Source organism: Panulirus ornatus, chromosome 10 (assembly GCF_036320965.1).
Source record: "Panulirus ornatus isolate Po-2019 chromosome 10, ASM3632096v1, whole genome shotgun sequence".
Classification (NCBI taxonomy): Eukaryota; Metazoa; Arthropoda; class Malacostraca; order Decapoda; family Palinuridae; genus Panulirus; species Panulirus ornatus.
Genome location: NC_092233.1, coordinates 45,387,578 through 45,404,950, shown reverse-complemented (window position 1 = coordinate 45,404,950; position 17,373 = coordinate 45,387,578). Strand labels below are relative to the sequence as shown.

General features: G+C 45.8%; 1 protein-coding gene across 1 annotated transcript in view; it reads right to left on the bottom strand.

Annotated features, from left to right (window-relative positions):
• Positions 1–8,671: 8,671 nt before the first annotated feature.
• LOC139750925 (roundabout homolog 2-like) overlaps positions 8,672–17,373 on the bottom strand; it is a 69,195-nt gene continuing 60,493 nt past the window's right edge. The window contains exons 2-4 of the mRNA XM_071665838.1: positions 16,698–17,276; positions 14,930–16,459; positions 8,672–11,220 (exon numbers count right to left, since the gene is read on the bottom strand). Coding sequence (XP_071521939.1) covers positions 10,112–11,220; positions 14,930–16,459; positions 16,698–17,276 — 3,218 coding nt within the window. The 3' untranslated portion in view covers positions 8,672–10,111. The remainder of the gene's footprint in view (positions 11,221–14,929; positions 16,460–16,697; positions 17,277–17,373) is intronic.

The window sequence follows — 17,373 nt, the reverse complement described above, 5'->3', positions numbered from 1 at the left end:
GTGCTGAAAAACGACTGGTGATTGGGAATACCTGGTTTAAAAAGCGAGATATACATAAGTATACGTATGTAAGTAGGAGAGATGGCCAGAGAGCGTTATTGGATTACGTGTTAATTGACAGGCGCGCGAAATAGAGACTTTTGGATGTTAATGTGCTGAGAGATGCAACTGGAGAGATGTCTGATCATTATCTTGTGGAGGCTAAGGTGAAGATTTGTATGGGTTTTCAGAAAAGAAGAGTGAATGTTGGGGTGAAGAGGGTGGTGAGAGTAAGTGAGCTTGGGAAGGAGACTTGTGTGAGGAAGTACCAGGAGAGACTGAGCACAGAATGGTAAAAGGTGAGAAGAAGGGAGTAAGGGGAGTGGGGGAGGAATGGGATGTATTTAGGGAATCAGTAATGGATTGCGCAAAAGATGCTTGTGGCATGAGAAGAGTGGGAGGTGGGTTGATTAGAAAGGGTAGTGAGTGGTGGGATGAAGAAGTAAGATTATTAGTGAAAGAGAAGAGAGAGGCATTTGGACGATTTTTGCAGGGAAAAAATGCAATTGAGTGGGAGAAGTATAAAAGAAAGAGACAGGTGGTCAAGAGAAAGGTGCAAGAGGTGAAAAAGAGGGCAAATGAGAGTTGGGGTGAGAGAGTATCATTAAATTTTAGGGAGAATAAAAACATGTTCTGGAAGGAGGTAAATAAAGTGCGTAAGACAAGGGAGCAAATGGGAACTTCAGCGAAGGGCGCAAATGGGGAGGTGATAGTAAGTAGTGGTGATGTGAGAAGGAGATGGAATGAGTATTTTGAAGGTTTGTTGAATGTGTTTGATGATAGAGTGGCAGATATAGGGTGTTTTGGTCGAGGTGGTGTGCAAAGTGAGAGGGTTAGGGAAAACGATTTGGGAAACAGAGAAGAGGTAGTAAAAGCTTTGCGGAAGATGAAAGCCGGCAAGGCAGCAGGTTTGCATGGTATTGCAGTGGAATTTATTGAAAAAGGGGGTGACTGTATTATTGACAGGTTGGTAAGGTTATTTAATGTATGTATGACTCATGGTGAGGTGCCTGAGGATTGGCGGATTGCGTGCATAGTGCCATTGTACAAAGGCAAAGGGGATAGGAGTGAGTGCTCAAATTTCAGAGGTATAAGTTTGTTGAGTATTCCTGGTAAATTATATGGGAGGGTATTGATTGAGAGGGTGAAGGCATGTACACAGCATCAGTTTGGGGAAGAGCAGTGTGGTTTCAGAAGTGGTAGAGGATGTGTGGATCAGGTGTTTGCTTTGAAGAATATATGTGAGAAATACTTAGAAAAGCAAATGGATTTGTATGTAGCATTTATGGATATGGAGAAGGCATATGATAGAGTTGATAGAGATGCTCTGTGGAAGGTATTAAGAATATATGGTGTGGGAGGCAAGTAGTTAGAAGCAGTGAAAAGTTTTTATCGATGATGTGAGGCATGTGTACGTGTAGGAAGAGAGGAAAGTAATTGGTTCTCAGTGAATGTAGGTTTGCGGCAGGGGTGTGTGATGTATCCATGGTTGTTTAATCTGTTTATGGATGGGGTTGTTAGGGAGGTGAATGCAAGAGTTTTGGAAAGAGGGGCAAGTATGCAGTCTGTTGGGGATGAGAGAGCTTGGGAAGTGAGTCAGTTGTTGTTCGCTGATGATACAGCGCTGGTGGCTGATTCATGTGAGAAACTGCAGAAGCTGGTGACAGAGTTTGGTAAAGTGTGTGAAAGAAGAAAGTTAAGAGTAAATGTGAATAAGAGCAAGGCTATTAGGTACAGTAGGGTTGAGGGTCAAGTCAATTGGGAGGTAAGTTTGAATGGAGAAAAACTGGAGGAAGTAAAGTGTTTTAGATATCTGGGAGTGGATCTGGCAGCGGATGGAACCATGGAAGCGGAAGTGGATCATAGGGTGGGGGAGGGGGCGAAAATTCTGGGAGCCTTGAAGAATGTGTGGAAGTCGAGAACATTATCTCGGAAAGCAAAAATGGGTATGTTTGAAGAAATAGTGGTTCCAACAATGTTGTATGGTTGCGAGGCGTGGGCTATGGATAGAGTTGTGCGCAGGAGGATGGATGTGCTGGAAATGAGATGTTTGAGGACAATGTGTGGTGTGAGGTGGTTTGATCGAGTAAGTAACGTAAGGGTAAGAGATGTGTGGAAATAAAAAAAGCGTGGTTGAGAGAGCAGAAGAGGGTGTTTTGAAATGGTTTGGGCACATGGAGAGAATGAGTGAGGAAAGATTGACCAAGAGGATATATGTGTCGGAGGTGGAGGGAACGAGGAGAAGTGGGAGACCAAATTGGAGGTGGAAAGATGGAGTGAAAAAGATTTTGTGTGATCGGGGCCTGAACATGCAGGAGGGTGAAAGGAGGGCAAGGAATAGAGTGAATTGGATCGATGTGGTATACCGGGGTTGACGTGCTGTCAGTGGGTTGAATCAGGGCATGTGAAGCGTCTGGGGTAAACCATGGAAAGCTGTGTAGGTATGTATATTTACGTGTGTGGACGTATGTATATACATGTGTATGGGGGTGGGTTGGGTTGTAATATCTATGTAGTTAGGCCACTTGAATATGTGTTACTGTATATATTCCAGATTGGAAAGTGAATTTCTGAATTATGAACGATAACATAATGAAATATGAAAAAAAAATTGAAACTTAAGAGAAGTAATTTTGTGTTTTCCGTGAAATGGCATGATGTAGATTGTGCGTATAGCTTGTGAATGCTTTCATTTATAAATTCTTAGTCATGTTCTTTCTTTTTTACTCATGTCTTTTCTGTAATTTATGGAAAACTCTAATCATTATGAGTTTAGTTGACCAAAGTTTTGTATGTGAAGCGCCAAGTGCTGTAGAGTTTAGCAAGCCTTGGCAATATATATATATATAGGAGTCAGTGGTAAAGTATGTTAGCTTTTTTCATATTGATAAAGCATAACTTGTTGGAAACAGGCTCAGAATTTTATACACTAGTAGTTGTTATGTGCGTATGTATGTGTATGTGTGTGTATGTGTATATGTATATATATATATGTATATTATCCCTGGGGATAGGGGTGAAAGAATACTTCCCACGTATTCCTCGCGTGTCGTAGAAAGCGACTAGAGGGGACGGGAGCGGGGGGCCAGAAATCCTCCCCTCCTTGTATTAACTTTCTAAAATGGGAAACAGAAGAAGGAGTCACGCGGGGAGTGCTCATCCTCCTCGAAGGCTCAGAGTGGGGTGCCTAAATGTGTGTGGATGTAACCAAGATGTGAAAAAAGGAGAGATAGGTAGTATGTTTGAGGAAAGGAACCTGGATGTTTTGGCTCTGAGTGAAACGAAGCTCAAGGGTAAAGGGGAGGAGTGGTTTGGGAATGTCTGGGGAGTAAAGTCAGGGGTTAGTGAGAGGACAAGAGCAAGGGAAGGAGTAGCAATACTCCTGAAACAGGAGTTGTGGGAGTATGTGATAGAATGTAAGAAAGTAAATTCTCGATTAATATGGGTAAAACTGAAAGTTGATGGAGAGAGGTGGGTGATTATTGGTGCATATGCACCTGGGCATGAGAAGAAAGATCATGAGAGGCAAGTGTTTTGGAAGCAGCTGAATGAGTGTGTTAGTGGTTTTGATGCACGAGACCGGGTTATAGTGATGGGTGATTTGAATGCAAAGGTGAGCAATGTGGCAGTTGAGGGAATAATTGGTATACATGGGGTGTTCAGTGTTGTAAATGGAAATGGTGAAGAGCTTGTAGATTTATGTGCTGAAAAAGGATTGATGATTGGGAATACCTGGTTTAAAAAGCGATATATATATATATATATATATATATATATATATATATATATATATATATATATATATATATATATATATATATATATATATATATATATATATATATATATATATATATATATATACATATATATATATATATATATATATATATATATATATATATATATATATATATATATATATATATATATATATATATATATATATATATATATATATATATATATATATTCTTTCTCCCCTATCCCTGGGGATAGGGGAGAAAGAATACTTCCCACGTATTCCCTGCGTGTCGTGGAAGGCGACTAAAAGGGGAGGGAGCGGGGGGCTGGAAATCCTCCCCTCTCGTTTTTTTCCTTTTTAAATTTTCCAGAAGAAGGAAAAGAGAACGGGGCCAGGTGAGGATATTCCCTCAGAGGCCCAGTCCTCTGTTCTTAACGCTACGTTGCTAACGCGGGAAATGGCGAATAGTATGAAAGAAAGATATATATATATATATATATATATATATATATATATATATATATATATATATATATATATATATATATATATATTCATTATTTATTATACGTAATCGCTGTTTCCCGCGTTAGCGAGGTAGCTCCAGGAAACACGATAAAATGGCCCAACCCACTGATATACACATATATTTACATAAACGCCTATGCACGCTCATATACATACTTAGAGATATCAACATATACATACATATACATACACATTACGCATACATCACATACATACACAAGTACATATTCATAAAAGGTAGCCTTCATCCATTCCTGTCGTCCCCCACCCCCAAGCAAACAGCATCGCTACCCCATGCTTCAGCGAGGTAGCGCCAGGATAACAGACAAAAAGGCCACATTTGTTCACACCCAGTCTCTAGCTGTCATGTGTAATGCACCGAAACCACAGCTCACTATCCACATCCAGGCCCCACAAAATTTTCCATGGTTTACCCCAGACGCTCCACATGCCTTGGTTCAGCCCATTGATAGCACGTCGACCCTCGTATATGTTCAGGCCTCGATCGCTCAAAATCACTTCACTCCATCCTTCCACCTCCAATTTGGTCTCTCGCTTCTCCTTCCCTCCACCTCTAACACATATATCCTCTTTGTCAATCTTTCCTCACTCATTCTCTCCATGTGACCAAACCATTTCAACACATCTTCCTCTGCTCTCTCAACCATACCCGTTTTATTTCCACTCATCTCTTTTACCTTTACATTGCTTACTCGATCAAACCACCTCACCCCGCATATTGTCCTCAAACATTTAATTTCCAACACATCCATCCTCCTCCGTACAACCCTATCTATAGCCCATGCCTCGCAACCATATAACATTGTCGGAACCACTATCCCTTCAAACTTACCCATTTTTGCTCTCCGAGGTAAATTTCTCTCCTGCATATTCTTCATCGCTCCCAGAACCTTCGCCCCTCCCCACCCTGTGACTCGCTTCCGCTGCCAAATCCACTCCCAGATATCTAAAACACTTTACTTCCTCCAATTTCTCTTCATTCAAACTTACATCTCAATTACTTGTCCCTCAACCCTACTGAACTTAATAACCTTGTTCCTATTCACATTTACTCTCAACTCCTTTCACACACTTCTCCAAACTCGGTCACTAACCGCTGCAGTTTTTCACCCGAATCAGTCACCAGCGTTGTATCATCAGCGAACAACAACTGACTCACTTCCCAAGCCCTCTCATCCTCAACAGAATGCATTCTTGCCCTCTCTCCAAAACTCTTGCAACCCCATCCATAAACAAATTAAACATCCATGGGGACATCACACACTCCTGCCGCAGACCAACATTCACTGGGAACCCATCACTCTCCTCTCTTCTTACTCGTGCACATGACTTACATCCTCAATTAAAATTTTTCACCGCTTCTAGCAACTTACCTCCCACATCATATACTCTTATAACCTTCCGCAAAGCACCTCTATCAACCCTATCATATTCCTACTCTAGATACATAGGTGCTACATACAAATCCATTTGTTCTCTAAGTATTCCTCACATACATTCTTCAAAGCAAATACCTGATCCACATATCCTCTACCATTTCGGAAACCACACTGCTCTTCCCCAATCTGATGCTTTGCACATGCCTTCACCCTCTCGATCAATACCCTCCCGTATAATTTCCCAGGTATACTCAACAAACTTATACCTCTGTAATTTGAACACTCACCTTCATCCCCTTTGCCTTTGTACACTGGCACTATGCATGCATTCCCTGAATCCTCAGGCACTTCACCATGGTCCATACATATACTGAATATCCTCACCAACCAGTCAACAACACAGTGACCCCATTCTTTAATAAATTCCACTGCAATGCCATCCAAAACCCGGGGCCTTGCCGGCTTTCATCTCCCGCAAAGCTTTCGCTACCTCTTCTCTCTTCCCCAAACCATTCTCCCTGACGCTCTCACCTCATGCACCACTACGACCAAAACACCTTATATCTGCTGCTCTATCGTCAAACACATTCAGCAAACCTTCAAAATACTCACTCCACCTTCTCACTCTGTCACTACCTGTTACCACTTCCTCGCTTGCTCCCTTCACCGATGTTCCCATTTAGTCTCTTCTCTTACTCACGTTATTTACCTTCTCCTTATGTTAACTCATAGGTAGGAATGACGAAATACATCTTAAGGAAATTTTTAATAGAAAAATAATCTTAATATACATATGTACAACAAGTGACTAGTAGTAAAACAGACAGTGCTAGGAGTCAAGTGGCACACAGCCTATGTGGCACCACTGTACAAATATATCAGTGTGGTGAGTGTGTACTGCTGCTGCTGCTGCTGCTGCTGCTGCGTCAGAATGTAGGGGTGATGAGGATCATGTGTGGAGGAAGAGACAGAAGCATGATGGTGTAGTGACTGAGCGCATTACTTATCAGTGGTTGGTGTTGGGTAGGATCACTAGCGGAGGGAAGCTTAGTAGCACAATGTGTGTGGAGTGTATCATCAGGGTGTGTATGGTTGTTGCTGGCATGGTCGTGATGGAGGAAGCGTCAGCAACAACTTGTAGTGGTTATAGGTCGTATTCGGCGTATATCACCCGGATCAGTTTGGTGTAGAGTGGATGATGGTGTTCACATGGTGATGGGTACACCACGTCAGTTTAGTGGTCGGGTGTGGGCTTGTATCACGAGGGTGTTACAGCTATGTGATTTTTATTCCTAGGATGTGGATGGGTGCGACTTTTAATCTCTAGTGTGTAAGATTTCGTCACTGAGGAGTAGGGGTTTATCACCAGGGTGTAGGGTTGTATCGCTACAGTGTAAGGTTTTATCACTATGTAATATCACTAGAGCGTGAGGTTTTATCATTAGGATGTGGCACAATGTAAGGATTTAGCACTAGGGTTTGGGGTTTATCACTGGGGCGTATGGTTATATCACTAGGGCTTAAGGTTCTGTCACTAAAGCGTAGTTTTATTACTAAGATGTGGTAGGGTGTGGTCGATTCATTACCCGGACGTGGTACCGTGTTAAATCTTATCACTAGGACGTGGTGAGGTGTGGTCATTCATTACTAGGGTGTGGTGTTTATCACTAGGACGTGGTGAGGTGTGGTAATTCATTACTAGGGTGTGGTGTTTATCACTAGGGACGTGGTGAGGTGTGGTAATTCATTACTAGGGTGTGGTGTTTATCACTAGGACGTGGTGAGGTGTGGTAATTCATTACTAGGGTGTGGTGTTTATCACTAGGACGTGGTGAGGTGTGGTAATTCATTACTAGGGTGTGGTGTTTATCACTAGGACGTGGTGAGGTGTGGTAATTCATTACTAGGGTGTGGTGTTTATCACTAGGACGTGGTGAGGTGTGGTAATTCATTACTAGGGTGTGGTGTTTATCACTAGGACGTGGTGAGGTGTGGTAATTCATTACTAGGGTGTGGTGTTTATCACTAGGACGTGGTGAGGTGTGGTAATTCATTACTAGGGTGTGGTGTTTATCACTAGGACGTGGTGAGGTGTGGTAATTCATTACTAGGGTGTGGTGTTTATCACTAGGACGTGGTGAGGTGTGGTAATTCATTACTAGGGTGTGGTGTTTATCACTAGGACGTGGTGAGGTGTGGTAATTCATTACTAGGGTGTGGTGTTTATCACTAGACGTGGTGAGGTGTGGTAATTCATTACTAGGGTGTGGTGTTTATCACTAGGACGTGGTGAGGGTGGGTAATTCATTACTAGGGTGTGGTGTTTATCACTAGGACGTGGGTGAGGTGTGGTAATTCTTTACTAGGGTGTGGTGTTTTATCACTAGGACGTGGTGAGGTGTGGTAATTCAATTACTAGGGTGTGGTGTTTATCACTAGGACGTTGGTGAGGTGTGGTAATTCATTACTAGGGTGTGTGGTTTATCACTAGGAACGTGGTGAGGTGTGGTTAATTCATTACTAGGGTGTGGTGTTTATCACTAGGACGTGGTGAGGGTGTGTAATTCATTACTAGGGTGTTGGTGGTTTTCACTAGGACGTGGTGAGGTGTGGTAATTCATTCTAGGGTGTGGTGTTTTATCACTAGGACGGGTTGAGGGTGTGGTAATTCATTACTAGGGTGTGGTGTTTATCACTAGGACGTGGTGAGGTGTGGTAATTCATTACTAGGGTGTGTGTTTATCACTAGGACGTGTGAGGTGTGGTAATTCATTAGCTAGGGTGTGGTGTTTATCACTAGGACGTGGTGAGGTGTGGTAATTCATTACTAGGGTGTGGTGTTTATCACTAGGACGTGGTGAGGTGTGGTAATTCATTACTAGGGTGTGGTGTTTATCACTAGGACGTGGTGAGGTGTGGTCATTCATTACTAGGGTGTGGTGTTTATCACTAGGACGTGGTGAGGTGTGGTCATTCATTACTAGGGTGTGGTGTTTATCACTAGAGTGGGAGTTTTATCACTTGGGTGTGGTAGTTTATCACTAGAGTGGGAGTTTTATCACTTGGGTGTGGTAGGGCGAGATGTTTCATTACTAACGTGTAATGAACCTGCGGTTGTGACACTGAATTCCGTCTGGTGTACAACTAGAATGTGTTGGTTGTTGTAGTCACACGTCATGTGTGTGGTGGAGGTTGGCGAAGTATCACTAAGGTGCAGGAGGTGTTGCAGGAGCATGGTCATAGAGGTAATGTAAGGGTAGTTATATGGTAGGTGTTGCAGCAGTATCACAACGTACGTAATGGAGACGGGGTTGGTAACATAGATATCACGGCTGGATCACCAGGATGTCTGAATGTACTGTGTATCGCCTGGTTAAAGTTTAGGTGAATATGGTAATATGGGCGTGTTCCGTGTATACCTTGCCTGTAGCGGAGGTAAATTATAATCTGGGTGTAATGTATATCTCTCGGGTGTAGTGGAGGTACATATGATATTATGGGCGTGTAATGTGCATCTCTAAGGTATAGTTGAGGTAAAATACGATAATATTATGGGGTGTAGTGAAGGTAGAAGTGGTGCCCTCAGATGGTATGTATGATGTTGTTATGAAGGTTAAGGCCATTAGTACAAGGGTATGCTTAGTGTACCATTATTGTAAGCTGGACACCTCGTCGAGGTTTGATAGATGTAGTGCTTGTATTACTGAGGTGAGGTGTGTGTAACAGTGTTGTCGGGTGGATATATAGAGCTTTCATCAGCTGAGACATTAGCAAGTGCCATACAGATACTATAATATATCTATGATTTACAGGTCACACTATCTACGTTCGTCTAAGACTGAAGGTCTCCGAGATACTTGATCACTTAGAGTGACAGACTTATAGTGTTGATGTCCGTCATGTTTGCTGGCTTAACTAGCACTATCATTCGGATGTCCTGCTCTCTGCTAGATCTCTATCCAGTTGCTAATGACACCACTGTGCGCGTTGTTCCGCGGCAAATCCTTTGGTCTTGCTGGCACTGTCAGAAGTGTGTTGTGCTGTTTGCTGGGTTTTCTCTCCAGATTGGGACAGTTTTACTCGGAGATATGTCTGCTGACCTCTACCACTAGCATGTTGTCATGCGTGATGGGGTTCGTCTCCTTGCTGACATTACTGGCATCAGTGAGAGTTGCATTGTCATGAGACTATTGTCTTTACAGTCACTGCCACTGATGTGCTCTCCGGTATGGCGGGTCTTATCTTTTTGTCAGAAGTGGCACTAGTATATTGATACCTGTTGGCTCCCCTGGCACTACCATCATGTAGTCTTCTGCCCGGTTGCTATCCTTAATAATGTTGACCAAACTGGGGGCAGCAATGTTGTACAGTTGGTCTGTTGGAACAAGTGATATTGGCATTAGTGTGTGCTGCTCTGTGGTTTGTTTTCTTGCCGTGGAATGTGAAATTCAGCCTGAACTTTATGGTAGTCGTGCCCTCGTTGAGTACTGAACGCGATGACCCCATCGCTACTGTCTCCAGGAATGACTTGCATGTATGTGTGCCCAGAGGTGGCGTCGGACGAACGAGCGCGGGGTTGCGACCCATCCATAGTGATGCACTGTGACGACCCATCCATAGTGATGCACTGTGACGACCCATCCATAGTGATGCACCGTGAGGGAGAAGAAAACCCTCGGGTGCGCTGGAGGTCACTGTCACTGGTCGGATCGCCTAGGTCAAGGTCAATAGGTGGTGGACAAGATGGTGGTGGTGGAAGAATATCTGCCCAGTTGACCTGCACGCCGGAGTCATCGCTGTTGCATCGCCAAGATATGTCATGCTTTAACCTGGGCGATTCCGGCGCTAACAGCGCTGCAGTGGCGTACGGCTCTGCCATCGACTGGCTCTGCTGCTGCGCCCGTGGCTCTGCATACTCACTCACCAGTTGATCTGGATGCATGAGCAGAGTCGACGATAGATTATTATCCTTATCATTCTCTGATGAGTACCACAGCTTTGGTTCACTATACATGACGGAGTGATGGCAGTAGATAGACTGCTCCTGATAGAGGGAAGGTGCGTGCGGTGGGTGGGAGGATGGTGTCTGATGACCCAGCCGCCTCACATACCACAACGTGGACAACAAGAGTAAAAGTACCATCGGTATTATCAAGTAAGCCAGCCATGCTGGATGGGGCGAAGCATCATCGTCTCGGGCGTCGGTCGGACGACTGTTGGCACCATTGTATCTAACATCTACCAGTGTTGGGTTACTGAAGGGCCCGAGACCCGCCCCTGTGAGGGCCGCCACACGCACGGTGTAGAGGCGGCCAGGAAGGAGGCCGCGAGCCTCCAGCCAGAGGTTCACCACAGTCTCTGTGGTGTGGCTGCCGTTGTGGCTTATTGTTACCTGGTAACCCAGCACCTCCCCACGGGCCTCCTCAACACTCAGGCTTGACCACCTGATGAGCACAAAGCCTTCCTCCCGCACCGTCACGCGCACATCACCAGGGGCAGCCATCGGAACTGTAAACAAGGTGAAAAAGGATTTATTATCGAGGAATGACGCTGATCTAAGATGGATGCACGAAATAACAGCAAACTAAAAATGCCAATATTAACAACGATTGCAAGAAATGTGTCCCTCCACATTAGCACTCACTATCATGTATCTCTCAACACTATCACTCACCATCACGTATCTCTCCGAACTATCACTTACTATCATGTGTCCCTCCACACTATCACTCACCATCATGTATCCCTCCACACTATCACTCACCATCATGTATCCCTCCACACTATCACTCACCATCATGTATCCCTCCACACTATCACTCACCATCATGTATCCCTCCACACTATCACTCACCATCATGTATCCCTCCACACTATCACTCACCATCATGTATCCCTCCACACTATCACTCACCATCATGTATCCCTCCACACTATCACTCACCATCATGTATCCCTCCACACTATCACTCACCATCATGTATCCCTCCACACTATCACTCACCATCATGTATCCCTCCACACTATCACTCACCATCATATATCCCTCCACGCTATCACTCATCATCATGTATCTCTCCACACTGTCACTCACCATCATGTATCCCTCCACACTATCACTCACCATCATGTATCCCTCCACACTATCACTCATCATCATGTATCCCTCCACACTATCACACCATCATGTATCCCTCCACACTATCACTCACCATCGTGTCCCTCCACACTATCACTCACCATCATGTATCCCTGCACACGATCACTCACCATCATGTATCCCTCCACACCATCGCTCATCATCATGTATCCCTCCACACTCTCACTCACCATCATGTATCCCTCCACACTATCACTCACCACCGTGTCTCTCCACATTATTACTCACCATCATGATCCCTCCACACTATCACTCACCACCGTGTCCCTCCACACTATCACTCACCATCATGTATCCCTCTACACTATCACTGACCATCGTGTCCCTCCACACTATCACTCACCATCATGATCCCTCCACACTATCACTCACCATCGTGTCCCTCCACACTATCACTCACCATCATGTATCCCTCTACACTATCTCTCACCATCATGTATCCCTCCACACTATCACTCACCACCGTGTCCCTCCACACTATCACTCACCATCATGATCCCTCCACACTATCACTCACCACCGTGTCCCTCCACACTATCACTCACCATCATGTATCCCTCTACACTATCTCTCACCATCATGTATCCCTCCACACTAACACTCACCATCATGTATCCCTGCACACGATCACACACCATCATGTATCCCTCCGCACTATCACTCACCATCATGTATCCCTCCACACTAACACTCACCATCATGTATCCCTCCGCACTATCACACACTATCATGTATCCCTCCACACTATCACTCACCATCATGTATCCCTCCACACTATCACTCACCACCGTGCCCTCACCATCATGTATCCCTCCGCACTATCACACACTATCATGTATCCCTCCACACTATCACTCACCATCATGTATCCCTCCACACTATCACTCACCACCGTGCCCCTCCACACTAACACTCACCATCATGTATCCCTCCACACTATCACACACCATCATGTATCCCTCCGCACTATCACACACTATCATGTATCCCTCTGCACTATCAGTCACCATCAAGTATTTCTCTGCACTATTACACACCATCATGTATCCCTCCACACTATCACACACCATCATGTATCCCTCCGCACTATCACACACTATCATGTATCCCTCTGCACTATCAGTCACCATCATGTATCTCTCTGCACTATTACACACCATTATATATCTTTGCGAACTATCACTTACCATCATGTGTCCCTCCGCACTATCACTCACCTTCATACATCTCTCCGCATTAACACTCACCATCATGTGTCCTTCTGTATTATCACTCACCATCATGCATCCCTCCGCACTATCATTCACCATCATGTATCATTTCGCGCTTTCATTCACCATCATGTATCATTTCGCGCTTTCATTCACCATCATGTATCTCTCCAAACTATCACTCACCATCATGTATCCCTTGGCACTATCACTGGCCATCATGTATCCCTCCGCACTATCATTCACCATCGTGTATCTCTCCGGACTATCACTTACCATCATGTGTCCCTCCTTACTATCACTCATCATCGTGTATCCCTCAGCACTATCATTCACCATCATGTATCCATCCGCATATAACTCACCATCATGTATCTCTCCGCGGAATCGCTGACCATCATGTATCTCTCAAGACAATCACGTTCCATCATGTGTCCCTCCGCACAATCAATCACCATCATGTATCTTTCCGAACAATCACTTACCATCACGTATCCCTCCGCATTATTACTCACTATCATGCATCCCTCCGCATTATTACTCACTATCATGCATCCCTTCGCACTATCACTCACTATCATGCATCCCTCCGCACTATCACTCACTATCATGCATCCCTCCGCACTATCACTCACTATCAATCACCATCATGTGTTCCTCCTCATTATCACTCACCATCATGTGTTCCTCCTCATTATCACTCACCATCATGTGTTCCTCCTCATTATCACTCACCATCATGTGTTCCTCCTCATTATCACTCACCATCATGTGTTCCTCCTCATTATCACTCACCATCATGTGTTCCTCCTCATTATCACTCACCATCATGTATCCTTCCGCGCTTTCACAGTATCATGTATCTCTCCGCACTATCATCCACTATCCTATTCATTGCGGAGGGAGTCACCACCATACACGACTTCACCACACTCTCAATAATCCTAAATTCATCTCACCTTATCAAATGAATCTTCAATTTCACTGGATGAACAAATCTTCGCTATGCCCTAGATTAACCTGAATTCTTTTTGTCTTCGAGAAATACATCTTCACTGTTTCCTCGATAAACCCACTTCAAATTTACCATTGACACCGGCACCTACATCTTATGGATCAGATCAAATATCATATTACTCATCACTATACACTCAACTACATCTGGCCTGGCCTTAAAGTCTTGGCCATGTTAGTGAGTGATACTTAATATCACTGACCTTCACTGGATGAATGCATCTATGATATTCTTTGATTTGACCTTTACGGGTCAGATCATAGGCCAAACGTATGTGGTGTTCACCCTCTTACGACACACTTGACATAAGTGGCCTTTGACTTGACCCTTATGAGTCACCTTCACTACATCCTCCTTGTGACTGAGTTTACACTCAACCCTTATGGTACAGCCCAAGGGCAGTCTTCATTAGACCATAATCTTCCCTAAACCATTGACCTCACATGACCTATGACCTGATTCATAAGTCAAAGGCCCTGAAACATAGTGAAAATAAGTCTGACCTGTTTTTGATAACACTCATCCTCACCAAACTACTCACTCATCTTCACGACACTCAACACCAAAGGTCTTTATCCTGAATCTTGTGTGTAAAGTTAAAGGCCCCGAAACTGAAAGTACACTTACATATATCGTACAACCAAAGTTAGATAAAAGTAGTGATAACAAAAAGAAACCTAAAGAAACAATGTTTACCTCTTGTAAAGAGAGACGAATTAGGACTGGATACGAATGAATATTCTGTTGTTAGGGCAAAGATAATGTGTGAACATATGCATAGGCAGGTTTCCTGTAGGTGTAAACAATCAGAACACTTTAATATTGACTTACTATCCTCAGGTGTGGTGAGTGAGTAAGAGTTGGAGGGGGTGCCCTCGACGCTGCGCCAGAAAGGGACGACGAAAAAAATATAAGGAGTGTGTGGACGTAGGTCGTGCAGGAGATGGGAGAAAGATGAGGTGCCGAGGACGGTAGCCACTTGCACAGTGCGTATCTCGGCTAACGAATATATTAACACGCCCTCTACGGACTCGTCGGTCGGGGCCAGGAAGTTCCAGTTGAGCTGAACGCTGTCAGGGGCTGTGATAACAGCACTGGTGATGGTGACGATTGGACGAGAGAGGCGTCGGCGGGCTCGGCGCACCTGATCCATAGTGAGGCTGGGGTCGCGGGGAGAGCGGGTGTTGACAGGGTCTGACCAAGGGCTAGGGAATGATGCCCCTCTGTTACTGACGGCGCGGACCATGAAGGTGTAGGTGTATCCAAGGGTGAGATGGCTTACTACACATGACTCCTGCTTGATGACTGCATCTGCCACCCGCCACTCGTCCCAGCCCTGCCGCCAGTACTCCACGGTGTACCACTGGTTTAGGTTTTCACCTACTTGGGAGTTGGGTAGCCAGCTCAACTGCACCGCCGTCTGGTTGACGGCTACAAGACGAGGCTTAGTGGGAGGAGGAGGCAGCAGTAGTGGCCCGACTGCATATGCGTCCTCCTTTACCTGTAGAATCGCCTCCTGTTCCACGGTGCCCGTGGTCGCCGTGACGTGGCAGGTGTAAATGCCTGCGTCATCTCGACGCACATCCTTGATGATGAGGGCGCCATTGTCTGGGAGAGAGAACCGGGGGTCGGCGGAGTCCTGTGAAAGTTGGCGAGGTGGTAGGTGGGCGGCTGCACGGTACCACCAGGAGATGGTGACTTCGGCTGCTTCACTCACTACCTCACATGGAAAGGAGGCAACACTCCCAGGGGCTACTGTGAGGTCTTGGGGGCCCACACCCATCGCGGGTGGCGGGTGGGCCGGCACCACTACCACCTCCGCTTTTCCATTTACACCTCCGCCACTGCTCACTCCCCAGCAGTAGTAGGTCCCGCTGTCCTGTGTAGCTGTGGGCTTCAACTTAAGGGTGTGGCCGTCATTAGATATAGAGACATGGCCGCTGCTCTGTCCGGCAGTAAGGAGAGCAGTCCTGTCTAAGGTGGGAAGGCGCCACAACACCAGCGGCTGAGGCATACCTTCCATATAACATGAAATTTGAGCCGCAACGCCAGCCATTACCTGAATGTCTTGAGGCCGTTGTGTGAGTTGGGGAGCGTCGATGACCGTGAGTGTAGCCTGTGCTCCTGTAATGCCTGCCTCATTTTCCACCTCACACACGTACACGCCAGAGTCCACGGATGTTACCTGCTCCAGCATCAACCTCTCATCCTCTATCGTGGAGCGCCCCAGAGGAATCTTGCCGTCCAGTCGTCGCCAGGTCAACGTGGGCGCGGGAAACCCTCGGGCTCGACACACCAGCTCCGCCATCACACCTGACGGGACCGTCACGTTGGCTGGCCGCTCTTCTAACCACGGTGGTGCTGAAGGAATATGATAACCAAAATATCTTGGGTTACTGCGGTGTCAGAAAAGTATGACTGCTGAGTTACTGTTATTTGTAAACATTATATAGTGATTTAGATTCTTTGTTACTGTTACAATAATGACATCGACGAGCAAATCAGTTGTACGGAAAGCTAAAACTCTAAGAAAAGTTTTATACTGTCTTGAATGTTGTGAGCGCTTTACGGCACATCAACACAAAATAAAACAACTTACTCATGACGGTGAGTTGGGTGGGCGGGGACTCCCGGGTGCCTGCGGCGTTGTGGGCGCGACACACGTAGGCTGCAGAGTCTTCCTGGACGGCCTGGATGATGACCAGGTCACCCGCCTCAGTGAGGCTGACGCGGCTTGAGTTGCTGACCTGGAGTCCGTCCCTAAACCAGGTCAATTCTGGCGGTGGGGAGCCCTTGGGAGGCTGGCAAGGTAGGATCAGGGAATCCCCGACGCGAACCTTCACCAAGGGCTCCGCCTGCCTCTGGAAATCGTAGGCTAATGTAGCCACAGTCAGTGTGGCGTTGTGAGAGCGCGCGACGCCATAACTATTGGAAGCCACGCACCAGTACGTGCCGGCGTCACTTTCCCTCTTGGTGGCTGTGACACGGAGGAAGAAGAGGGAGCCCGAGGGCAGGAGGACACGGTGGGAGCGGGAGTCTTGCGTCGATGTGGCCACTTCCTCACCATCACGGAACCACCTGATGCGGGCGGCACCTGAGGCGGCACAGTTGAGGGTGGCGGGGTCGTTGCGGCGCGCCACAATGCTGCTCGGGTGCTCCTTGATCACCGGCGGTCTGCCTGTGGTAACAAGATTATGCTTTACTAGATTGTGATGATAAGAGTACTGCAGTAACAAGTACAACTAGAATGAGTGCAGTATATCCCCTCCAGCAGA